Source organism: Rana temporaria, chromosome 10 (genome assembly GCF_905171775.1).
Source record: "Rana temporaria chromosome 10, aRanTem1.1, whole genome shotgun sequence".
Lineage (NCBI taxonomy): Eukaryota > Metazoa > Chordata > Amphibia > Anura > Ranidae > Rana > Rana temporaria.
Genome location: NC_053498.1, coordinates 1,862,191 through 1,888,604, shown reverse-complemented (window position 1 = coordinate 1,888,604; position 26,414 = coordinate 1,862,191). Strand labels below are relative to the sequence as shown.

General features: G+C 50.8%; 1 protein-coding gene across 1 annotated transcript; it reads right to left on the bottom strand.

Moving 5' to 3' along the window:
• Window positions 1–478: 478 nt before the first annotated feature.
• Window positions 479–26,414, bottom strand: HP1BP3 (heterochromatin protein 1 binding protein 3). The gene is made up of 12 exons (XM_040326769.1): window positions 26,315–26,414; window positions 21,673–21,768; window positions 19,185–19,341; window positions 18,664–18,826; window positions 17,378–17,521; window positions 17,143–17,223; window positions 16,902–17,056; window positions 14,777–14,867; window positions 14,403–14,562; window positions 14,194–14,305; window positions 13,121–13,252; window positions 479–1,937 (listed from the first exon to the last, which is right to left on the bottom strand). The coding sequence occupies exons 2-12, from the start codon at window positions 21,749–21,751 to the stop codon at window positions 1,622–1,624; spliced, it is 1,590 nt and encodes a 529-aa protein (XP_040182703.1). The 5' UTR covers window positions 21,752–21,768; window positions 26,315–26,414; the 3' UTR covers window positions 479–1,621.

Sequence of the window (26,414 nt, the reverse complement as noted above, 5' to 3'; positions counted from 1 at the left end):
TTTTGGGTACCAGGCTGTAATTGGGAGGTTCTATGGATGATTTTGGGTACCAGGCTGTAATTGGGAGGTTCTATGGATGGTGTTGGGTGCCAGGCTGCCTTGGTTCGATTATATGGAAGGTGCCAGGCTGCCTTGGTGAGGTTCTATGGATAGTGTTGGATACCAGGCTGCCTTGAGGTGGTTGTTTGGATGGTGTTGGGTACCAGGCTGTAATTGGGAGGTTCTATGGATGATTTTGGGTACCAGGCTGTAATTGGGAGGTTCTATGGATGATTTTGGGTACCAGGCTGTAATTGGGAGGTTCTATGGATGATGTTGGGTACCAGGCTGTAATTGGGAGGTTCTATGGATGGTGTTTGGTACCAGGCTGCCTTGGTGAGGTTCTATGGTTGGTGTTGGGTACCAGGCTGCATTGAGGTGGTTGTTTGGATGGTGTTGGGTACCAGAAGGAAGGAAGCAGAGAAGAAGACACCAAACCTACTAGCAGAATCTAGTCTTTTATTGTAGCAAACAGCAGAATACCCATTTCTTCACATGTCTTTCCTCACCCCAAGTCTTTACAAAATGGCAAACATTAAAATAAAGACACAGTTGGCTTTAAAATAAAAATTAAGAAAAAAAAAATGGAGAGACAAACCTACTGAATTTCTGTACAACATGCTTCTGGGTATTCACTGCGAGTGAGATACTTACAGATGCCAGCGGGTCATGGCGGGAAGGCAGCGGCCCAGGGTTCAGGTGTACGCTGGCACCGCAACTACAAAAAGGAGGGGAGCGCAATGCTGCCGGACCCCCTTCCTAGCTCTGAGTAGTTCTAAAGGAAGACAGGGACAGAGATGGGGGACACGTGTCCCCAGCCCGCTGCCATGACACCCACTGGAGGGGAGGGGCTTATCCTACGTACTTCTGCAACTGTCAAGCACCACAACTACAAAAAAAGGAGGGAGCGCAATGCTGCCGGACCCCCTTCCTAGCTCTGAGTAGTTATAAGGAAGACAGGGACAGAGTTGGGAGACGCGCGTTCCTGGCCCGCTGCCATAATGCCCATGAAGCACTGGAGGGGGAAGGGAGGGGCGGGGCTATCAGTATGGGGGGGGGGGGCTTATCCTATGTACTGCTGCAACGGGGGGGGGGGAGGGGGTTATTAAAAAATACAGCTAGAAGGATTACAAAACTTCGTCTCGACGAAGGGCCCCTAGCGGAATCCTTCTCGGGCTCCCGGCAACGCTTTAACCAAAACATCGTTTCGGCACCAACCGGAACTGAAACGGTAAGAAAAAAATTCAGCACAAAGTTGGATTCTAAACGGGAGAATTTACACAACTGAGAATCATGGAGATAAGGGAACTGAAATGGACCGTTTGCTGGTAATGGGGGGGAGGGGTAGGGGGGGTGGGGTGCACAGCGGCTACAGCTAGACCAAAATAAAACAGACTGAGTGCTGCACCTCCACAGGAAACAAACTGGAAGGGAAATGCTAAAAAAAAATTAAAATAAAAAAATGAACACACAACGTCGGAAAAGTTCCTTTTCCTGTAAAATGAAGATGGACCGTTTTTGTTTTTGTTTTTTTTCTTCCACTTGTTTTCTTGCGGCGTGCCATCTCCATCCTCCCCCCGATTTACTTCCTGGACCGCAGGGATTTCCGCGAGCTGGGCTTGCCTTTCGGCGCGGGCTTTGCGGGCTTCTTCTTGGAGGCTGCCGGCTTCTTGGCGGCCGGGCTGGCTGCTTTCTTGGAGGAGGCGGCCGGCGGGGGTGGAGCCGCTTTTCCCTTCTTGGCTTTCGCCGGGGGAGGAGATGGTGGTGCTGGTGGAGCTTTCTTGGCGGGGGTCTTGGCTTTCCCCCGAGGGGGCGGTGCGCTCTTCTTGGGCTTCGGTGGGGGGGCTCTGGCCCTGGCTCTAGCCCGGGACTTGGCGGGGGCCGCCTTTTTCTGCATCCTGTGAGGAGGAGGAGGAGAGGGATTAGTACAGGTGGAAGGTACACGGGTCTACCTATGTGGGATCATCACATCGGACCCAAGTGTCAGCCCCCCGGTTTAAAATCGCGCAATTTCAATACCGCAGATCAGTGCAAATTGCACCTCTGATTACATTGCTTGAAACTTAATTTCACAGACGTCTATGGAAGTCATAATTAGAGCGGCTGTATGGCTTCATTTTTTAAATAACAAACATGTTATACCAGTCTCAACGAAATCCGGGCGCCAGGTCGCAATTGCGACTAGAATTAGCGACCTGGCGCCTGGGCAAGGAAGCATAGGCCTGCAGAAGGCTGCAAATACCCCATCCTGTGTCTCTGTGCGCCCCCAGCGCGCCATCGCGTCGGGCGGTAATTGAGGCCGCGGCTTTGCGGCCTTTTGCAGGCCTATGCTTCCTTGGTGCTCTTACCCTCCCCAAAGAAATACAAATCTACTGCAGATTAACTCTTTAGGGTGTGTAGATATCTCTTTTTTTCTTTGTTGGTTTAGCTCAGGGGTGCCCAACCTTTTGAAGAGCGAGGGCCACCTAAGCGACTTGGAAACCGGTTGCGGGCCACAATGAGCGGAGCGGGCAGCCCACTCTTCTTTTTTTTTTTTAGGGTGGATTGGATTGGTGGTAGGCGTTTGTAAACAGACACAAGTCCATTTACATCAGCTACTCCTTAGAGGTGAATGGAAGGTCCAATTGGGTCCGACTGACCGTGTCAAAGGGGCCTATGGCTCAGTACAGGTAACCCTCATTGGCGTAAAATGAAGGATGGATGGCCGCACTCCAAACCAAACAGGTTGTCTTTATTTAAACGAACAGCAAAAACATACCATGAATAAGCACTAAGTCAGTGCGAAACGTCGGTCATCCTCCTGTTTCTGTTGCTGTGATCCGGTATGTTTTTGCTGTTCGTTTAAATAAAGACAACCTGTTTGGTTTGGAGTGCGGCCATCCATCCTTCATTTTACACCAATGCTTGCCTAGTGCACTGCCAGCACCCTTGGAATCCTACACCTGTGTATGACCCTATAGCAGACCCACCTTGAGCGGTGATTTTCCTACAGGTAACCCTCAGGTGTACTGCTCTGCACCTGCGGATCAGTTTTGAAAGCAGCCCAGTAACCCCTGCAGAACAGATATGCCCAGATAATTATATATATATATATATATATATATATATATATACATACACATACATACACCGTGTATAAGCCGACCCGAATATAAGCCGAGGCACCTAATTTTACCACAAAAAACTGGGAAAACATATTGGCTTGAGTATAAGCCTAGGGTGTCCATCTGCATGCCTCACTGTGCCCATAGACTTATGTTTAATATGGGAGTCTATGGAAGGGGTGCCCGGCCGTAGGTCCCCCAGACAGCAAACTTTGCACACTTGTAGAGAACTGTGGCTACAAGCTTTGGGTCCAGGCTGGCCGGTACCGGGTCCCCAAAGTTACTGGAGAAATTACCTTTTAACATGGGAGTCTATGGAAGGGATGAAAAATCGGTGCTCCCCGGCCTTGGGTCCCCCGCACAACAAACTCTGGGAGATCAGGCGCAAAAAGGTGACTCGAGTATAAGCCGAGGGGGGCATTTTCAGCATGAAAAAAAAAAAAGTGCTGAAAAACTCGTCTTATACTCGAGTGTATATATATATATACATATATATATATATATATATATATATATACACACACACACACTGTGATTTTAGTAATAAACTGACCTTTAATAAGTCTATTTTATTCCACCCCAGAGCAGGAGGTCGTGGGTCACATCAGAGGTCTCTGCGGGCCACTGGTTGGGCACCCCGTATATATGGATTACACCCCCCAATATACATTTGGCGAGTACTACAATTTAGAATAGGCGGGATTCCCATTTCTTGTTATTACATATGACCAATAAAACAAGACAAAATAAAAAAAGGATTATTAATACAGAAACGTTGTCTTAGTGAGAAGTGTTCCATGTACAGTATAGTGCAGGGGTGTGACAAATTTGCTTGGAATCTAGGAGCCAGCTAAAAAAAATTAGGAGCCAGAAAACGTGCCCCGTCCCGACGAGCTTGCGCGCAGAAGCGAACACATATGTGGGCATCCGCGGCCTCACCTAAAACATCCTGCCCGCAGCGATCCTGGGAAAAGGCCGCTCGCAGATCGCAGCGAGCTGCGGCCAGGATGTTTTAAGCGAGGCCGCGGCTTCGGCCTAGTCCGCGGAGCTCCTTTTCCCCAGGCCCCCACCTCCCCCGCCGCTCGATCGTGGGGGGCCCGTGATGTCCGGTAATTGAGGCCGCGGCCTATGGAACAAAAACATTTTTTTTTTTTGCCACCTTCCAAGCCAAGTCGCAAGGGCGCTATTTCTAGTCGCCATGGTGACCGGGATTTGTCGAGCCCTGGTATAGTATACACTCAATAATTGGTCAGGCCTCCTTTTGCATGAATTACGACGCGGCATGGAGGCACTGCTGAGGTGTTATGGAAGTCCAGGTGGCTTTGATAGCGGCCTTCATCTCGTCTGTATTGTTGGGTCTGATGTCTCATCTTCCAGATTCTCTACACCAGGGATATGCAATTAGTGGACCGCCAGCTGTTGCAAAACTACAAGTCCCATCATGCCTCTGGGTGTCATGCTTATACAAGGCTGTCAGTCTTGCTATGCCTCATGGGACTTGTAGTCCTGCAACAGATGGAGGTCCGCTAATTGCATCTCCCTTCTCTATGGGGTTTAGGTCAGGCGAGTTTGCTGGCCAATCAAGCGAAGGGATCCCATGATCATGTGACCAGGTATTGGTAGTTTTGGCCGTGTGGGAGGTGCCAAGTCCTGCCAGAAAATGAAATCCTCCTCTCCATAAATCTGGTCAGCAGAGGGAAGAATGAAGAGCTCCAGAATTTCCTGGTGGAGGGCGCCGCTGACTTTGGACTGGAGGACCGACCACACGGCCAAAACTACCAATACCTGGTCACCTGATCATGGGATCACTGTGCTTGATTGGCCAGCAGACTCTCCTTAACCCCATAGAGCAGGGATATGCAATCAATCAACCAACCTCCAGCTGTTGCAGAACTACAAGTCCCATGAGGCATAGCAAGACTCTGACACCCAGAGGCATGATGGGACTTGTAGTTTTGCAACAGCTGGAGGTCCGCTAATTGCAGATCCCCGCCATAGAGAATCTGTGGAGGAAGATGAGACACCGGACCCAACAATACAGACCAGGTGAAGGCCGCTATCAACGCATCTCCTCCATACCACCAATCATGCAAGAGGAGCCCCCCGACCGAGTATTGGGTGCATCCTATACTGTACATGGAAAAGAGGGGAAATTCAACTGTTTGTCATTTCCTTACCTGCGCAAAAGGTTGTTAGATTAGATATGATGATATTCTATGTGTGTGATAAACCGCACCCCCTACATCACACCAAAATTCAATGCAATATCGTGAACGACCACTAGAGGTCTCCAGTGGATGAACATGAAGAAGTAATAAAAAGGTGCAAATAAAAGGATTTTTGTACTCACCGTAAAATCCATTTCTCTGAGTTCATAGACGGACACAGCCTTCATTGACCTTAGGGTTATGCTTCTTCCTACCAGGAGATTTAGGCAGAATTCTACAGCACTTAAGGTGTTAAAAACTTTCCTTCATGCTGCTCCTCCCAGGGGGCGTGGCTCCCCCAGGCATAACCCACACCCTGCTCTAGCAGCCTCAGTTCGTAACGGGTCCTTAAACCTGGCCACGAACCGTGGCACCTACCGATATAGAGACGGGACGCTAGAAGGTCCACGTCCGGAGTGCCCCACTTTCGGCACAGACCCCAAAACACCTGCGGGTGGAGAGACCACTCTCCTTGGCCCAGTGCAGTGCGACTTAGGTAGTCGGCTAGCCAATTCCGTATTCCCGGAATGTACCCGGCCGATAGAGCCGGAACGGACCCTTCGGCCCACCGAAAGGATGCGCGCGACCCCCGTCGCTGCAACAGAACTCCGTGTGCCTCCCTGATGATCAACCTACGCCACGGACGTGGTGTTATCGGACAGGATCCTGACCGGTCGGCCCTGTAGATCCAGGGACCACCTGGTAAGGCAAAGCTTGATTGCTCGGAGCTCCAGAACGTTGATCAGTAGGCAGGACTCCACCTGAGTCCAGTGCCCCTGGGCTGACTGGGTGCCCCAAGCGCCCCTCCCCAACCGGAGAGGCTGGCATCCGTCGTGACCACTGTCCAGTGGCCTGCAGAAAAATGACTTTCCGGCCCGAAGCACCGGAAACGCCAGCCACCATACCAGGGGAGACATGATCAGATGACTCAACTGAATCTGGTAATCCAGAGATGACGGAAGCTAGTCCCATCGTGACAGCAGTTCCCTCCGTAGTACCCTGGCGTGGAATTGGGCATACGGAACCGCCTCGAAAGAGGCTACCAACTGACCCAGAACCTTCCTGCAGAATCGCAGAGATGACCGCTTCTGGGTCGGCAACTGCTGCACAGCAGATAGCAGAGTCTGAAGTTTTTCCGCTAGGAGAAAAACACTCCCGCCCCGGAGGAATCCAGGACCAGTCTCAGGTATCCCTGAGACGGAATCAACCCTGATTTCAGGACAATCCAGAAACCAGCCGAACACTCGGAGAGCCTGACACGTGATAGACACGGCTCCACCAATGCAGAGCTCGAAGAAGCTCGTAGGAGAATGTCGTCCAGACATCCCATGATAACAAACCCCCGCTGTCACAGCCGGGCCAGTATTGGTACGAGCACCTTGGCGAAAACCCGCCGAATGGGAAGGACACCATTGAAAATGGTCCCCCCCGACCGCAAAGCACAGAATCTCTGGTGGTTTGAGGATATGCAGGTACACGTTCATGACATCCAAGGATGCCAGAAAAACCTGACAAAACAAAACGAGGGACTTGAGGCCCAGGATCGACCGGGCCCCATCCTCCATGGGGACACAAACAGAATGGAGTAAAACCCAGAGACCGTTCCAACGAGGGAACTGGCACAATCACTCCCCTGACCAGAAGATCCTGGACAGCCCCTGACGGAGTCAACCGGCGAACCGGAGGAGGCCAGAAGCCGGAGGGAAAAAACCTGTTTGGCAGACAAGAGAGAAACTCAATCTTGTACCCCAAGGAAAACACTTCGCAATGCGAAGCCAGTCTCCCACCCGAGACACGGGCGGGAGCAGACCTTCAGGCGGAAGCAGGTATGTCCGCAGACTTGTTAGGCATGCGGTATCCGGTGCGCTGCTACCCCGCAGCGGGGATTCAAGCACCATGTAGACCTACCCCCACCGCACAGGGCGAGCGAAAAAACGCTCGGAGGTAGGCAAGGAGGGTCCTTGCACAGGGCGAGGTCCCTAGCCCTTCCCAAACCGTGGGAACAGCATGCGCTTACCACCTGTGGCATCCTCAATGATGCCAGTCAGGGAAGACCCAAAAGGACCGTTCACCCTTAACGGTGATCACCAAGGCCACCTTAGAGGTCCTTCTTCCAGCTCCTGCAGCAGGAGCTTCGCCCTTTTAGTCGGGGCCTGCCAGGGCCCCGGCAAGAGCCGGCCTCACCGCCGAACCCACCACCGTGAATAGGGAGCGGGCCACGGCCTCCACTCTCCTATCAGCGGGATCCTGAAATGCAGGAGCCCCTTCCACAGGCAATGTGGTGGCCTTGCGCAGTCTGGACACAGGGGGGTCCACTGGCGGAGGAGAGACCTACTTTTTTTTTTTTTTTTTTTTAAAGCCCCCCTCAAGGGGGTAACGGGTTGCAAAGTTTTTTGACAAACTTTTTGCGGTGCATCCCATTCCTTGTATAACATATAGTCCAAATAAGGAACACAAGGAAACACTTCAGCGATGCGTGGTAGTCTGCTGGTACTGACACGGAGGTGTCTCCGCCACATCCTCAATTTTTAGAGCCTCACGCACCGCAGAAACAAGAGCTCCAACAAATTCTTGCCAGCAACTGACTGCAGCAGAGTCATCCTCACTATCCATAAGGGTTAAAACCCGCAGCCTCTGACATAACAGAACCAGAAAAAAACAGCGATTCTGTGTCATCCCCAGAAGCAGGCTTCAGGGAGGGGGCGCTTTTTTACCCCCCATCCGGGCACTAGCTGCTTCAAACCTGGCAAGAAACCCAGGACAGCCAACATAACAGATGTGGCAGGGGGAGGGGCGGTAAGGGTTAACTCAGGCATAGCTTGAGTTCCATAGTGTCAGCGCTGAGTCACCCACCCTGCAAGGCAGGACAAAAAAAACCCACTGGTCACCTCCTTGCTGCTATTGCAGAGCATGGGGGCCCCCGGTATTCACCACCCCACCCAGCTGCAGAGGGAGCTGAAAAACCTCAGGTGTGCTCTGATGTGCTGACTGTGATGTGTATTCACCTCATGGAAGATTCACAGCACTAAAACTGTAACAGCACTAAAACTGACCAGAGGCTGTGCCGAGTCATCTCAGGGAAGAATCACATCGTTACCAAGGAGATTTCCAAGATGGCCGCTGTCTGAGGTAAAAATTACCTCATAGAACACAGCAGCACTGACTGCTTTGTCTGTTACCTCAGAAAAGAATCACAGCGTTACCAAGGAGATTTCCAAGACGGCCGCTGTCTGAGGTAAAAATTACCTCATAGAACACAGCAGCCCTGACTGCTTTGTCTGTTACCTCAGAAAAGAATCACAGCGTTACCAAGGAGATTTCCAAGACGGCCGCTGTCTGAGGTAAAAATTACCTCATAGAACACAGCAGCACTGACTGCTTTGTCTGTTACCTCAGAAAAGAATCACAGCGTTACCAAGGAGATTTCCAAGACGGCCGCTGTCTGAGGTAAAAATTACCTCATAGAACACAGCAGCACTGAATGCTTTGTTACCTCAGAAAAGAATCACAGCGTTACCAAGGAGATTTCCAAGACGGCCGCTGTCCGAGGTAAAAATTACCTCATAGAACACAGCAGCACTGACTGCTTTGTTACCTCAGAAAAGAATCACAGCGTTACCAAGGAGATTTCCAAGACGGCCGCTGTCTGAGGTAAAAATTACATAGAACACAGCAGCACCCCCCAGAGTAACAACACAGTCCCCCTAACAACACACGGGCCCCGGTGGTAACAAAGAAAACCCAGGAGGCCCCCCTTCACAGCCACTACCCAGTCAGGGGAAGGAGGGAGAGGAAGGGGAGAGAGGAAAGCAGGGCGGACCCTCAGTCGACCTCCCCAGGGAAACCACCAGCCAGACCACTTACCTGAGTAAGGGGCCACTACTTACCTGTCCTGCGACTACCCGGCTGGAGGTATCCCAGACAGAACCAACGTCCGTAAACGGCATGGCTGTCGGCCAGACACACTGTGACAAAGCCATAGAGACCGGTCATATGTGTGCCCTAGAACCAAAGTTCCCCGGCCGCCCCTGGAGCAATGGGGCCTGTCGTGGACATCCCAAAGCTGAGCTGAGGGCCGGCACACGCTCGAAGGCCGAACATGGGGGGACTACAAGAGTCGAGGACCCAGCCTGTCACCCAGTCGGCTGTTGATAAAAGAATCGCAGGATTCAAAAATGCAGGAACAAAATAATAAAAAAAGCGAGAAAAATCGCCAGAAAAAAACTCCAGAGTCCAGGAACTCCAGAGATAGCCTTGACCTCCTGTCGTTAGGCAGAAAACAAACTGAGGCTGCTAAAGCAGGGTGGGGGTTATGCCTGGGGGAGCCACGCCCCCTGGGAGGAGCAGCATGAAGGAAAGTTTTTAACACCTTAAGTGCTGTAGAATTCTGCCTAAATCTCCTGGTAGGAAGAAGCATAACCCTAAGGTCAATGAAGGCTGTGTCCGTCTATGAACGAAAGAGAAATATACTTTTTTTTGTGGCTGGACTACACTACGACTCCGATATGTTTACTTCTCAGTCATAATATAAATATACAATTTCCATTTTTGTATAATTATTTATTTTTCTTTGTAGAATTGTAAATATTACCATTTGTACCTTTTTTTTCCCCCCTGAAGAAGCCAATGGTTTGGCGAAACATGTTGGGACTCCCTGCTGTACAATTCAACTATTTTGATTTATTGTATTGATCAGCAATAAAATTACATGTCTTATTAAAACCAATTCAAATGTTTCTTTCTGTTTTACTTGTTCTCTGGCACCGTTATAATCCCTACCTCCCCCACTCTTTCCAGATGAAGAATTGTGATTGGCCCCCAAAAAGAGGATTCAGATGAAGAATTGTGATTGGCCCCCAAAAAGAGGATCCAGATGAAGATTTGTGATTGGCCCCCAAAAAGAGGATCCAGATGAAGAATTGTGATTGGCCCCCAAAAAGAGGATCCAGATGAAGAATTGTGATTGGCCCCCAAAAAGAGGATCCAGATGAAGAATTGTGATTGGCCCCCAAAAAGAGGATTCAGATTAAAGTGCCGTGTCTGCAGGAAAAAAAAAAATCATATAAATTTGTATCCAAAAACCTCCATCACATGGCTTCCAAAAAATGCATGCAGCCCTAATCCAGCAGAAAAACTGTGACTGGTGTTGGTGGAGGAAGAGCCATAGTCGCTTTTTTTTTTTTGCTGCATGCATTTTTTGGAAGCCATGTGATGGAAGTTTTTGGACACCAAATTGTAGATTGTAAATTTTTTTCTGTGGACACGGTGCTTTAATCTGAATCCTCTTTTGGGGGAAATCACAATAATTCATCTGTTTGCGCCTTTATTATGGTAAAAAAAAAAATAGTACAGTATTTTCCGGCGTATAAGACGACTTTCTAACCCCTTAAAATCTTCTTATACCGGCGTATAACATATTACCTTACCAGAATCGCGGCCGTACGATTTTTCAAAAGCCGCGCCTCCGACGTCTTCTGTTCCGTGATAGGCGGAAACAATCAGCTTCCCAGGAGGCACTGTGTTCAGTGTCCGCCTATCACGGAGGTCCTGTGTTCAGTGTCCGCCTATCACGGAGGGCCTCTCGTCCTGTGTTCAGTGTTTGCCTATCACGGGGGCCCTCTCGTCCTGTGTTCAGTGTTTGCCTATCACGGGGGCCCTCTCGTCCTGTGTTCAGTGTTTGCCTATCACGGGGGCCCTCTCGTCCTGTGTTCAGTGTTTGCCTATCACGGGGGCCCTCTCGTCCTGTGTTCAGTGTTTGCCTATCACGGGGGCCCTCTCGTCCTGTGTTCAGTGTTTGCCTATCACGGGGGCCCTCTCGTCCTGTGTTCAGTGTTTGCCTATCACGGGGGCCCTCTCGTCCTGTGTTCAGTGTTTGCCTATCACGGGGGCCCTCTCGTCCTGTGTTCAGTGTTTGCCTATCACGGGGGCCCTCTCGTCCTGTGTTCAGTGTTTGCCTATCACGGGGGCCCTCTCGTCCTGTGTTCAGTGTTTGCCTATCACGGGGGCCCTCTCGTCCTGTGTTTAGTGTCCGCCTATCACGGAGGCCCTCTCGTCCTGTGTTCAGTGTTTGCCTATCACGGGGGCCCTCTCGTCCTGTGTTCAGTGTTTGCCTATCACGGGGGCCCTCTCGTCCTGTGTTCAGTGTTTGCCTATCACGGGGGCCCTCTTGTCCTGTGTTCAGTGTTTGCCTATCACGGGGGCCCTCTCGTCCTGTGTTCAGTGTTTGCCTATCACGGGGGCCCTCTCGTCCTGTGTTCAGTGTTTGCCTATCACGGGGGCCCTCTCGTCCTGTGTTCAGTGTTTGCCTATCACGGAGGGCCTCTCATCCTGTGTTTAGTGTCCGCCTATCACGGAGGGCCTCTCATCCTGTGTTTAGTGTCTGCCTATCACTGAGGCCCTCTCGTCCTGTGTTTAGTGTCCGCCTATCACGGAGGCCCCCTCGTCCTCGCACAAGAGGGCCTCCGTGATAGGCGAACACTGAACACAGTGCCTCCTGGGAAGCTGATTGTTTACGCCTATCACGGAACAGAAGACGTAGGAGGCGCGGCTTTTGAAAAATCCTACGGCCGCGATTCTGGTAAGGTAAGATGATGTTAGGTTACACGGCCGCGATTCGCATGGGATAAGGTAAGGGCACGGTCTGGTCATGTAATGGGGCACAGTCTGGCATGTAATGGGGCAGGTCTGGCATGTAATGGGGCAGGTCTGGCATGTAATGGGGCAGGTCTGGCATGTAATGGGGCACGGTCTGGTCATGTAATGGGGCACGGTCTGGCATGTAATGGGGCAGGTCTGGTCATGTAATGGGGCACGGTCTGGTCATGTAATGGGGCAAAGTCTGGTCATGTAATGGGGCACAGTCTGGTCATGTAATGGGGCACAGTCTGGTCATGTAATGGGGCAGGTCTGGCATGTAATGGGGCACGGTCTGGGCATGTAATGGGGCACGGTCTGGGCATGTAATGGGGCACGGTCTGGGCATGTAATGGGGCACGGTCTGGGCATGTAATGGGGCACGGTCTGGGCATGTAATGGGGCACGGTCTGGGCATGTAATGGGGCACGGTCTGGGCATGTAATGGGGCACGGTCTGGGCATGTAATGGGGCACGGTCTGGGCATGTAGTGGCATAGTCTGGCATGTAATGGTGGCACCGTGAGGCGAGGCATGACTAGTAGGAAAGGGGGTAGTCTTATACGGTGAGTATATCCCAAAACCAACATTTTGGCTGGAAAATTAGGGGGTCGTCTTATACGCCGGAAAATACAGTACATCCTTTTCATCCACTGGAGACCTCTAGTGGTCGTTCACGATATTGTATTGAATTTTGAACTATAAGTTGGTGTGATATTGTTGAGGTGCGGATCATCCCAAATTACACAAAGACTTTTCACTAAATTAAAGGGGTCCTGACTCTCCTGTAGTCCAAGGGAGGGGGCGAGCACGACACTCCACACCAGCGCTCCATGAGAGCCAATCGGCTTCTTCAATCATGCTTTATCCAAAAAAAAAATATTGAATCTGATTGGCTCCCATGCACAGCTGCATCAGATTTTGCACTCTCCACTTTTAGTAAATCAGCCCTTTCCTGTCCCCCCCCCAGCCGGAGTCATACAGTGGCTCCTGTGGTGCTGAATGCCGATTTGAGGCTCCGCCCACAGCAGTGTTTCGGTTCTCAAAGTAGAGCCAGCGTGGCAAAGTAGGACACATACGGGTTATACCATCTGACTTATGAATAGCTATCCCCCCCACCATGGTGGTAAAAACTGACCTCCTCTTTGGAGGGGGTTCCTCATCTTCAGATTCTTCCTCCTCAGACGACTCCTCTTCTTCTTCTGATTCATCCTCCGACTCGTCCTCATCTTCCTCTTTACCTGCCTTGTCTGGGAATAGCACATAAGGGCTACCGGGGGGAGGAAACCAAATGATTAGTCTGTGCACCGCCACACTGGAACATACCATCAACTCAGTGAAGAGTATGACTGCCCCACCCCTGCGCAGCACAGCTCCACCCCCCAGCACAGACCCCTTCCCCCCGCTTAACAGGTTATTTCCTCCTGCTCAGCACAGCTCCCTTCCATCTGGCTGGTTCCCATCCTTCCTGCTCAGCATGGCCACCTTCCTTGGCACAGCTCCAATCCCCACTGCTCAACGCTCCCCCCCCCCCCCCCCCCCAAGTTTGGTTCTCTTTTCCCCTGATCAACACGGCTTCCTTTCCTCCTACTAGGATCCCATCCCCACTGCACAGCTCCCTTCCCTCCCTCATGGCTCCCATCCCCACTGCTTGGCATGGCTCTCTTCCCCCTCCCCTGCACCGCTCCCTCCCCCCACTGCTCCGTTCCCTTCTTCTCGCCTCCCTCCCCCACTGCTTGGCATGGCTCCGTTCCCTTCTTCTCGCCTCCCACCCCCACTGCTTGGCATGGCTCCCTTCCCCCTCCCCTACTGCTTGGCATGGCTCCCTTCTTCTCGGCTCCCACCCCCACTGCTTGGTATGGCTCCCTTCCCTCTCCCCGGTGTGGCTCCCTTCCCTCTCTCTGGTACAGCTCCCTTCCCTCCTTCTCGGCTCCCACCCCCACTGCTTGGCATGGCTCCCTTCCCCTGCTTGGCACAGCTCCCATCCATCCTGCTCAGCAGAGCTATCTTCCCTGCTTCTTGACACAGCTCCCTTCCCCCCCAGCTTGGAACGGCTCCCATTCTCCCCTGCTCAGCTTGGCTCCCTTCGCTCCAACTTGGCTCCCATCACCACGGCTCCCTTCCTTTTTGGTACAGCTCACACCCCCCCCCCGTGTGACAAGGCTCCACCCCCCAGCATGGCTCCCCGCCTCGGTATGCAGAAGCACCTACCTTGGGTAAAATGGGAAGCTGAGCTGATAGGTCCCGCTGAACCCTTTCCCGGAGATCTGTTCCATCCAACCGTTCTTCTCACACTTCTGCAGGGTTCTCTTCAGCAGGTGGACTGGAGGAGAGAGGCGAGAGGAGAAATCACACGACGATCGGGAGAAGATTTTTTGTTTTTTTTCAGCACTTTGTACCATTTCCCCTCCCCCACTTACCCTGGAAGCTGGAGTTCGCTCCGGGATGGTTCTCCAGAACGTACTTCTTGATGGCAGTGGTGGAGCAAGTCTTGGGTTCATTCATAGCTGTGATGGCAGATAAGATGGCGTCCTCGAAAACTCCGCCGCTCAGGAGAGGTTTATCTCCAGCCCGCTTCAGCTGTGCCAACAGAGATCAGTCAGAGTTCAGGTACTCTCAGGATTCAGACTTGTTAAAAGTGATTTGGAAAGATGCCAACCACCGCTATGACTGTATTCATAAGTGACACATATATACACCCCCCCCCCCCCCCCACCAAATCTACAAGACTAGAACAAGCATAGACTAACCAGACAGAATTTATGAACCAGCCAACCTAACCCCTCCCCCTTACCTGGAATGTTCCGGATGCCCCTTTTCCTGTGATCTGCTCGAGCTGCCCCTTTTCCACAGCTCTCTGCAGAGCGTTCTTCAGCATCTGAGGCCTGAAAGACAAAAGACAGACGTCACAACTCATCCGACTTACCCAACGCAAAGGAATGCAACTGCAGACAATGCACATATCTCCCCCCCCCCCCAAATTATAGAGTTGCCCCCTTTGTGACTACCATCCTTCACTCTTCTTAAAGAGGACTTTCCACAAGATATTGGAGTGTGTCTGTGGGAATTTGTGAGGTCAGGAAATGAGGTTGGATGAGAAGACCTTGCTCACATGTTGGACACCAAAAGAAAAACCTGGCCTGCAGTCAACGTTCCAATTCATCCCAAAGGTGATCAGTGAAGATGAGGTCAGGGCTCTGTGCAGGACACTCAAGGTTATCCACACCAAACTGATCATACATGTCTTTATGAGGCCGGTCAACCAACGTCTTTATGAGGCTGGTCAACCAACGTCTTTATGGAGTTGGTCAACCAACGTCTTTATGGAGTTGGTTGACCGGCCTCATAAAGACTTTGGTTGACCGGCCTCATAAAGACTTTGGTTGACCAACTCTATAAAGACTTTGGTTGACCAACTCTATAAAGACTTTGGTTGACCAACTCTATAAAGACTTTGGTTGACCAACTCCATAAAGACTTTGGTTGACCAACTCCATAAAGACTTTGGTTGACCAACTCTATAAAGACATTGGTTGACCAACTCTATAAAGACATTGGTTGACCGGCCTCATAAAGACGTTGGTTGACCGGCCTCATAAAGACGTTGGTTGACCAACTCTATAAAGACGTTGGTTGACCGGCCTCATAAAGACTTTGGTTGACCAACTCCATAAAGACATTGGTTGACCAACTCCATAAAGACTTTGGTTGACCAACTCCATAAAGACGTTGGTTGACCGGCCTCATAAAGACGTTGGTTGACCAACTCTATAAAGACGTTGGTTGACCGGCCTCATAAAGACTTTGGTTGACCAACGTCTTAATAGAGTTGGTCAACCAACGTCTTTATGAGGCCGGTCAACCAATGTCTTTATAGAGTTGGTCAACCAAAGTCTTTATAGAGTTGGTCAACCAAAGTCTTTATAGAGTTGGTCAACCAAAGTCTTTATAGAGTTGGTCAACCAAAGTCTTTATGGAGTTGGTCAACCAACGTCTTTATAAGGGCTGGTCAACCAAAGTCTTTATGGAGTTGGTCAACCAACGTCTTTATAAGGGCTGGTCAACCAACGTCTTTATGAGGCCGTTTAACCAAAGTCTTTATAGAGTTGGTCAACCAAAGTCTTTATGACCTGTCTTTATTAGGCCGGTCAACCAAAGTCTTTATGAGGCCGGTCAACCAACGTCTTTATGAGGCTGGTCAACCAACGTCTATGAAGCTGGTCCAAACTGGTTAAATAAACCCTGCTGCAATCCTACACCGGCCCAGAAGTGAGAAGTTATGACAGGCGACAGCGCAATTCACAGAGAATAAATACTAATAATAAATGAAAGCGCGCTCTCCTCATCTCCCTTCCCACCGCAAACATCCTCTGAAACTTTCTACCATGTTTGAAGTTCTTTCCCATCTTACTCTGAATTGTTGTACTAAACAATGTCTTTGGTTTCCAATATTCTGTTATTATAACTGTACACTCATCACACAAGAAGTACCGTAAGATTTGTTCCCAATTATTATATTTTGATGTATTCTGCGATAATGTTTAATAAAAAACTTGAAACAGAAAAAGCGCGCTCTTCCTCCATTGGAAGAAACGGGAAAGGGTCAGAAATGGTGGCAATCTGCACCTGATTATTCTATACATACTCCAAGCTGCCGTCTGATTATTCTATACATACTCCAAGCTGCCGTCTGATTACACTATACATACTCCAAGCTGCCGTCTGATTACACTATACATACTCCAAGCTGCCGTCTGATTACACTATACATACTCCAAGCTGCCGTCTGATTACACTATACATACTCCAAGCTGCCGTCTGATTACACTATACATACTCCAAGCTGCCGTCTGATTATACTATACATACTCCAAGCTGGCGTCTGATTACACTATACATACTCCAAGCTGCCGCCTCACCTGACGTCCACTTTGAGCTTGGGGTAATACTGGGAGACGTATTTCTTGATGAGGCTGTAGGACGCTTCCTTGGGCTCGCACAGCCGGGTGAATGCCAGAGGTAAGATGTCCTCCAGCTTGACGTTGATCTGATCTCCTCCCGTAGTTGCGCTTTTCTATAAGAGGAAGAGAAGGGTGAGACCGATCGCCATACGGCGGAGGAGGGGCGGGCGACTATCAAGGCAGCACAATGACCACCAACCTTCTTGTCTCTGGATTTCGGCGCCGACTTTCCGGAATTCGACACGACGACAAAGCTGCCGGACGCTCCTTTCCCTTTCACCTGAAAACACAAGTAGAGAGTCTCCTTACACCTGACTGGGGGTATGTGATGTCACCGAGCTCTGACCAATCGGCGAAGGCGATACAACAGACACAATGGAGATCTGTCGCATCTGCTGCGATTTGCGCAGGGAAGAAATGCGTCCGGTTCCTACCTGGCGGATGGCGCCTCTCTGCAGCTCCCGTTTCAGCGCTTGCTTCAGCAGGAACCCCCTCCGCTCCAGCTCCAGAGACGGGTACTTATTGATGATGTATTTTCGGATGGCCACCACCGAGGCCCCAGACTTCTGGAAACACGCCTGCGGGAGAAGCACAGCGAGAGGCGATGAGCCGGGGAGACTGTACAATCAGAGCGGATGTCTGCCCTCTAGGGGCGAGTGCATGGAACTGCATCTGTGCTAATCCAAAAGGAAAAGAATAGCGGCACTCAGAAAAATTCAAATGCTGATAACTTTATTCATCCAGACAAACATGAACAAAAGGGTCCCACCTGGGACCTCCTCTTTTGGAAACTCCCAGGTAATGTATGCCTGGCTAAATAAAGTTATCAGAGTTTGAATGTTTCTCAGTGTGAGGTCGTTCCTGGGCTTTGGATTGGTGCAGCCAATGAAGCGTAGGACGGCCCCTGCTTGTCAATTAACCGCCAATTCTGCCCTTTCTCTCCTACATGTAGAAATCACCATTGTTTTCCTCCAGAAAATTACTTAGAACAGCATTATATATATAGCAGAGACCCTACAGAATGAAATGGCGGCCGTTCCAATATTTTTATGTCGCGGTATTACCGCAGACATTTTCGAAACTTAAACTTTTTGGAGAAAAAAAAAAAAATACACTTTAATGAATTTCAATGCAAAAATAAACCCCCACACAATAAATAACCAGATTTTTTGGCAAAATATCATCTCTATGACCAGAACCATAGAGATGACAAGGATCATAGAGATGACTATGACCATAGAGATGACCAGGACCATAGAGATGACCATAGATGACAGGGATCATAGAGGACCAGGATTATAGAGATTACCATGACCATAGATGACAGAGATCATAGAGATAACCATGATCATAGAGATGACCAGGACCATAGATGACAGGGATCATAGATGACAAGGATCATAGAGATGACAAGGATCATAGAGATGACCGGGATCATAGAGATGGCTGGGGACCATCTGGTCCATGGCCAGCTCTATGGTAAACTGGAGCCACCGCCACATGAGATCTCCCCGATCACACAGGAGAGCCCGGAGAGGTGGTGTTGGGCAGTGCCCATGACATTCTCTTATAATGGCCCATATTGAGCTCCGTTCTCAGGGACACAAAGCCGACACGGGCCCCGTGTGCCCCTCACTTCCTCAGGGGACGGCACTCCCTGGAGATCCGCTCTGATTCTGGATCTTTTCATGACTTTATCAGGAAGGGAAACGGAACAAACCTTGATGGCCTCGGTCAGGATGGCGTCCATCTTGGGGCGGGAGGCGGAGGAGGCGTGTGACTGTTTCTGTGCCCGGGCGCGCTGGCTGGCAGACAGGGTTGCCCATGATGGAATGGTTTTCTTCACCTTCTTCTCCTTCTCTTTGGACTGATCCTTCTCCCCACTGCAAAACAGAAAATCTCTGATGAGTGCCCAATGACAGCCCTGCTGAATCTCTGTGCAAATCATTGTATGCAATACAACATGGGAGGAGAATACTGATACTGGACAGAGGAGACATCCGGGGTCACCGGAGCGAGAGAGCGCGGGAAACTGTCCAATGGGGACACCTATTCCAAAGGAGATTTCCTCTCACTTCCTGTTGTGTCTTCAGGACAGGAAGTAAAGGAGATTTCCTTCAAGTGGACACAGACCGGGAAAAAGAAGAACCTGGCGGGTGTTGGACACACACGGGGCCGGCTATTACCTGACTCTTGGTCTGCCCCCCCCTCCCCGCTGTGGCCCCTGGTTGGTCTCCTTACTTTTTCTTGCCCTCCTCTGTTACTTCTCCATCCCCCTTCTTCTCCTCGTCGGTCTCGGCCTCCTTCGGTTGCTCGGTCTCACTGGAAGTGGCGGGAGGAGTCTCAGTCTCTTGCTCCTCCCCGGTGGAAGCGGACTCTTCTGAGCTGGCGTCGGGCTCTGCCACAAAACAGGACAGATCATCATACAAGGGACACGCCACACATGTCATACAAGGGACACGCCACACACATCATACAAGGGACACGCCACACATGTCATACAAGGGACACGCCACACACGTCATACAAGGAACACGCCACACACGTCATACAAGGGACACGCCACACACGTCATACAAGGGACACGCCACACACATCATACAAGGGACACGCCACACACGTCATACAAGGGACACGCCACACATGTCATACAAGGGACACGCCACACACGTCATACAAGGGACACGCCACACACATCATACAAGGGACACGCCACACACATCATACAAGGGACACGCCACACACGTCATACAAGGCACACGCACACACGTCATACAAGGGACACGCCACACACATCATACAAGGGACACGCCACACACGTCATACAAGGGACACGCCACACACGTCATACAAGGGACACGCCACACACATCATACAAGGGACACGCCACACACGTCATACAAGGGACACGCCACACACATCATACAAGGGACACGCCACACACGTCATACAAGGGACACGCCACACACGTCATACAAGGGACACGCCACACACATCATACAAGGGACACGCCACACACGTCATACAAGGCACACCCACACACGTCATACAAGGGACACGCCACACACGTCATACAAGGGACACGCCACACACGTCATACAAGGGACACGCCACACACGTCATACAAGGGACACGCCACACACGTCATACAAGGGACACGCCACACACGTCATACAAGGGACACGCCACACACGTCATACAAGGGACACGCCACACACGTCATACAAGGCACACGCACACACGTCATACAAGGGACACGCCACACACACATCATACAAGGGACACGCCACACACGTCATACAAGGGACACGCCACACACATCATACAAGGGACACGCCACACACGTCATACAAGGGACACGCCACACACGTCATACAAGGGACACGCCACACACGTCATACAAGGGACACGCCACACACACGTCATACAAGGGACACGCCACACACGTCATACAAGGGACACGCCACACACGTCATACAAGGGACACGCCACACACATCATACAAGGGACACGCCACACACACATCATACAAGGGACACGCCACACACATCATACAAGGGACACGCCACACACACATCATACAAGGGACACACCACACACATCATACAAGGGACACGCCACACATCATACAAGGGACACGCCACACACGTCATACAAGGGACACGCCACACATCATACAAGGGACACGCCACACACATCATACAAGGGACAAGCCACACACATCATACAAGGGACACGCCACACACATCATACAAGGGACACGCCACACACCAGACACATCATACAAGGGACACGCCACACACACATCATACAAGGGACACACCACACACATCATACAAGGGACACGCCACACATCATACAAGGGACACGCCACACACGTCATACAAGGGACACGCCACACACATCATACAAGGGACACGCCACACACATCATACAAGGGACAAGCCACACACATCATACAAGGGACACGCCACACACATCATACAAGGGACACGCCACACACCAGACACATCATACAAGGGACACGCCACACACATCATACAAGGGACACGCCACACACATCATACAAGGGACACGCCACACACATCATACAAGGGACACGCCACACACATCATACAAGGGACACGCCACACACATCATACAAGGAACACGTCACACCTCTCTCCATTTACCCCAATCACCGCACCCATCACATATGGTCACATGACACAATAACTCCTCCTCGCTCAGATATTATTCCTGTGCCAAAGGGTCAGATCCTGACACACAACACGCCCTTCACATGTAATTGGCAAACTACAGATCACACACACATGACGGCGCTCGGTACGGATCACACACACACACATGACGGCGCTCGGTACGGATCACACACACATGACGGCGCTCGGTGCGGATCACACACACACACATGACGGCGCTCGGTACGGATCACACACACACGACGGCGCTCGGTACGGATCACACACACACACATGACGGCGCTCGGTACGGATCACACACACATGACGGCGCTCGGTACGGATCACACACACACATGACGGCGCTCGGTACGGATCACACACATGACGGCGCTCGGTACGGATCACACACATGACGGCGCTCGGTACGGATCACACACATGACGGCGCTCGGTACGGATCACACACATGACGGCGCTCGGTACGGATCACACACATGACGGCGCTCGGTACGGATCACACACATGACAGATCCGTGTCACACTCACCTGCTTTCTTGTCCTCGCTCTCGGCAGATCGATTCTTCGGGGCAGTTTCCTGGGAATTGACGGCACGACGGATCGGCATGGTGAAATCGATTGAACCTTCAGAGAAAAGAAAAGAGGATAGAGACTGTGAGCCAGGCCTTCTCATCCAACATCAGTGCCTGACCTCACAAATGCTCTTCTGGAAGAATGGTGAAACATTCCCATAGACACACCCCTAAACCTTGTGGACGGCCTTCCCATAGACACACCCCTAAACCTTGCTGAGGGCCTTCCCATAGACACACCCCTAAACCTTGCTGAGGGCCTTCCCATAGACACACCCCTAAACCTTGTGGGCGGCCTTCCCATAGACACACCCCTAAACCTTGCTGAGGGCCTTCCCATAGACACACCCCTAAACCTTGTGGACGGCCTTCCCATAGACACACCCCTAAACCTTGCTGAGGGCCTTCCCATAGACACACCCCTAAACCTTGTGGGCGGCCTTCCCATAGACACACCCCTAAACCTTGTGGACGGCCTTCCCATAGACACACCCCTAAACCTTGTGGACCACCTTCCCATAGACACACCCCTAAACCTTGTGGACCGCCTTCCCATAGACACACCCCTAAACCTTGTGGACGGCCTTCCCATAAACACACCCCTAAACCTTGTGGACGGCCTTCCCATAGACACACCCCTAAACCTTGTGGACGGCCTTCCCATAGACACACCCCTAAACCTTGTGGACGGCCTTCCCATAGACACACCCCTAAACCTTGTGGACGGCCTTCCCACAGACACACCCCTAAACCTTGTGGACGGCCTTCCCATAGACACACCCCTAAACCTTGTGGACGGCCTTCCCACAGACACACCCCTAAACCTTGTGGACGGCCTTCCCATAGACACACCCCTAAACCTTGTGGACGGCCTTCCCATAGACACACCCCTAAACCTTGTGGACGGCCTTCCCATAGACACACCCCTAAACCTTGTGGACGGCCTTCCCATAGACACACCCCTAAACCTTGTGGACAGACCTTCCCATAGACACACCCCTAAACCTTGTGGACGGCCTTCCCACAGACACGCCCCTAAACCTTGTGGACGGCCTTCCCATAGACACACCCCTAAACCTTGTGGACGGCCTTCCCATAGACACACCCCTAAACCTTGTGGACGGCCTTCCCAGAAGAGGTGAAGCTGTTATAACTGCAAAGGGGCGGAGCCAACTCAATATTGAACCCTCCGGACTAAGACTGGGGGTCATTAAAGGTCATGTGTGTAAAGGAAGGAGGTGTCCCAATACTTTGACAATACAGTGTATATATGAATGAGACAGTCAGGTGACCCCTCCCCCTCTGTACACATCATAGTGATCCTCAGGTTTCATATACACACACACACAGTATATATGATGGGATGGTGAGGAGAACACTCTGCACATCATGGAGAAAGCTGTCATAGTGATCCTCAGGCTTCACACACAGATACAGTATATAATAGGTCAGTGACTCCTCCCCCTCTGTACACATCACACTCATCCTCAGGCTTCATATATATAATGGGATAGTCAGGTGACCCCTCTGTACACATCATGGTGATCCTCGGGCTTCACACATTATATATGACGGATGGACGCTTCACACTGGGGGACCCGACAAGCCGCGCTCCGTTCCGTACGATGGAACCGTTCTGATAGGAGAGACTCAAGTCGCCCCAAATTAGAAAAAGGTTCCCGTACGACTTTGGGGGCGACTCGCATTTACTTCAATACAAAAGTCGCCCCCAAAGTCGTGACGCCCCCCCCCGGTGTGAGCCGACACTTATACTTCACATTCCGGGATCCAATCACAAAGCAGATATTTCCCGGGACATCGATACAAAGTATCTTCCAAAGAGATGATTTATCACAATATAAGAAGAAGAAGATCTCCTCTCCCGGGTTCTCATCAATAAATGTGTTTGGATGATACTTTGTATCGGGACGGTGAGGAGAACGATCCCTTCCCCCCACCGAGAAATCCATCATACTCATCCCCAGTCTTCATATATATACATATATACACAGACACAGTATATATAATGAGATGGTCGGGAGAACACTCTGTGCAAACCATGAAGAAAGCCGTCATAGTGATCCTCAGGCTTCATATATAGACACAAGAGGACAGTCAGGTGACCCCTCTGTATACATCATGGTGATCCTCAGACTTCATATGTATATATATATAAAACAGGACAGTCAGGTGACTGATCCTCAGGCTTCATATACACACACACAGTATATAATTGGTGAGTGGCCCCTCCCCCTCTGTACACATCACACAGTATATTATTATTATACAGGATTTATGTGGCGCCAACAGTGTGTTCAGTGCTTTACATGAGGGCAGACAGTACAGTCACAATACAGGGGGGGTCAGAGGCCCTGATCCTGAGAGCTTACAATCATATATATATATAACAGGACAGTCAGGTGACCCTCCATACACATCATGGTGATCCTCAGACTCCATATATATATCAGGACAGTCACTGACTGATCCTCACGCTTCATATATATATATATAAAATTGGTCAGTGCCCCCCCCCCCTCTGTACACAGTATATATATATATACACACACATAACACTCAGCCCCCCCCCCCTCTGTACACAGTATATATATATATACACACACATATAACAGTCAGTGCCCCCCCCCTCTGTACACAGTATATATATATATACACACACATATAACAGTCAGTGCCCCCCCCCCCTCTGTACACAGTATATATATATATATATACACACACATATAACAGTCAGCCCCCCCCCCCCCTCTGTACACAGTATATATATATATACACACACATATAACACTCAGTGCCCCCCCCCTCTGTACACAGTATATATATATATACACACACATATAACAGTCAGTGCCCCCCCCCCTCTGTACACAGTATATATATATATATACACACACATATAACACTCAGTGCCCCCCCCCTCTGTACACAGTATATATATATACACACACACATATAACAGTCAGTGCCCCCCCCCTCTGTACACAGTATATATATATATATACACACACACATATAACAGTCAGTGCCCCCCCCCTCTGTACACAGTATATATATATATATACACACACACATAACAGTCAGTGCCCCCCCCCTCTGTACACAGTATATATATATATACACACACACACATATAACACTCAGTGGCCCCTCCCCCTCTGTACACAGTATATATATATATACACACACACATAACACTCAGTGCCCCCCCCCCCCCTGTACACAGTATATATATATACACACACATAACACTCAGTGCCCCCCCCCTCTGTACACAGTATATATATATATACACACACATATAACAGTCAGTGCCCCCCCCCCCTCTGTACACAGTATATATATATATACACACACATATAACAGTCAGTGCCCCCCCCCCCCTCTGTACACAGTATATATATATATATATACACACACATATAACAGTCAGTGCCCCCCCCCCCTCTGTACACAGTATATATATATATACACACACATATAACACTCAGTGCCCCCCCCCTCTGTACACAGTATATATATATATACACACACATATAACAGTCAGTGCCCCCCCCCTCTGTACACAGTATATATATATATATACACACACATATAACACTCAGTGCCCCCCCCCCTCTGTACACAGTATATATATATACACACACACATATAACAGTCAGTGCCCCCCCCCCTCTGTACACAGTATATATATATATATACACACACACATATAACAGTCAGTGCCCCCCCCCTCTGTACACAGTATATATATATATATACACACACACATAACAGTCAGTCCCCCCCCCCTCTGTACACAGTATATATATATATACACACACACACATATAACACTCAGTGGCCCCTCCCCCTCTGTACACAGTATATATATATATACACACACACATAACACTCAGTGCCCCCCCCCCCCCTGTACACAGTATATATATATACACACATATAACACTCAGTGCCCCCCCCCTCTGTACACAGTATATATATATATACACACACACACACATATAACAGTCAGTGGCCCCTCCCCCCCCGATCCTCTATCACTGTCTTTGGACCAATCAGGCGGGCTAAGGACGAGCGGGGAGAACCAATCAGGCGCCCCCTCACTGGTTGCCATGGACAACAGCCCTGCATTCCGCCGCCAGCCAATCGGCGCGCAGTGGGCGGGGTTCCCGGGCAACACAAAACAAAGAGGCAGCATTCAGGGGGCGGGGCCCGCCTCGTCCAATCAGAGGCCGGAGCATCTCTTGAACGGCGAGGGAAGGAGGGCGGGGCCTGTGCGGAGGGGGAGGGGGGACCCCACATTATCGGAGCGGGCTCCGGGGCCCTACAATGGAGAGGGGCCCCTTCCCCGGGGGGAGCTCCGACCTCTCTGCCCTTCCCCCCCCTCACTCCTCTCCCGCCATCCGTCCATCCTCATCCCCGGAGAAAAATGGCGGCAACACGCCCCTCCCCCACCGTCTCGTCCTCTCCCCGCCCCCCCCGGGGTGACCGAGAAGCGGGGGGGGTGTGCGGGGGAGGGGCCCTCACCGGGCGGGGGGTGTATCGGGGGGTCCCGGGGCCCCCAACAAGGCGCTCACCTCTCCCTCTGCAGCTCCAACACCGTCCTGCGCGATCCCGACTGATAGACACGCCCCCTACGCGGGCACGGGCCCGGCTACGTCCGCCACGTCGTCTCCA

Bases quoted from the DNA above. Each gene is read 5' to 3' on its own strand.
- HP1BP3 (XM_040326769.1), bottom strand. From the start codon at position 21,751: ATGCCGATCCGTCGTGCCGTCAATTCCCAGGAAACTGCCCCGAAGAAT. The intron at 17,057-17,142 runs GTTGGTGGTCAT...TTCCTCTTATAG, and splicing joins CGAAATCCAGAGACAAGAAG to AAAAGCGCAACTACGGGAGG. The intron at 14,868-16,901 runs GTGAGGCGGCAG...TTTGTCTTTCAG, and splicing joins AAGCTCAAAGTGGACGTCAG to GCCTCAGATGCTGAAGAACG.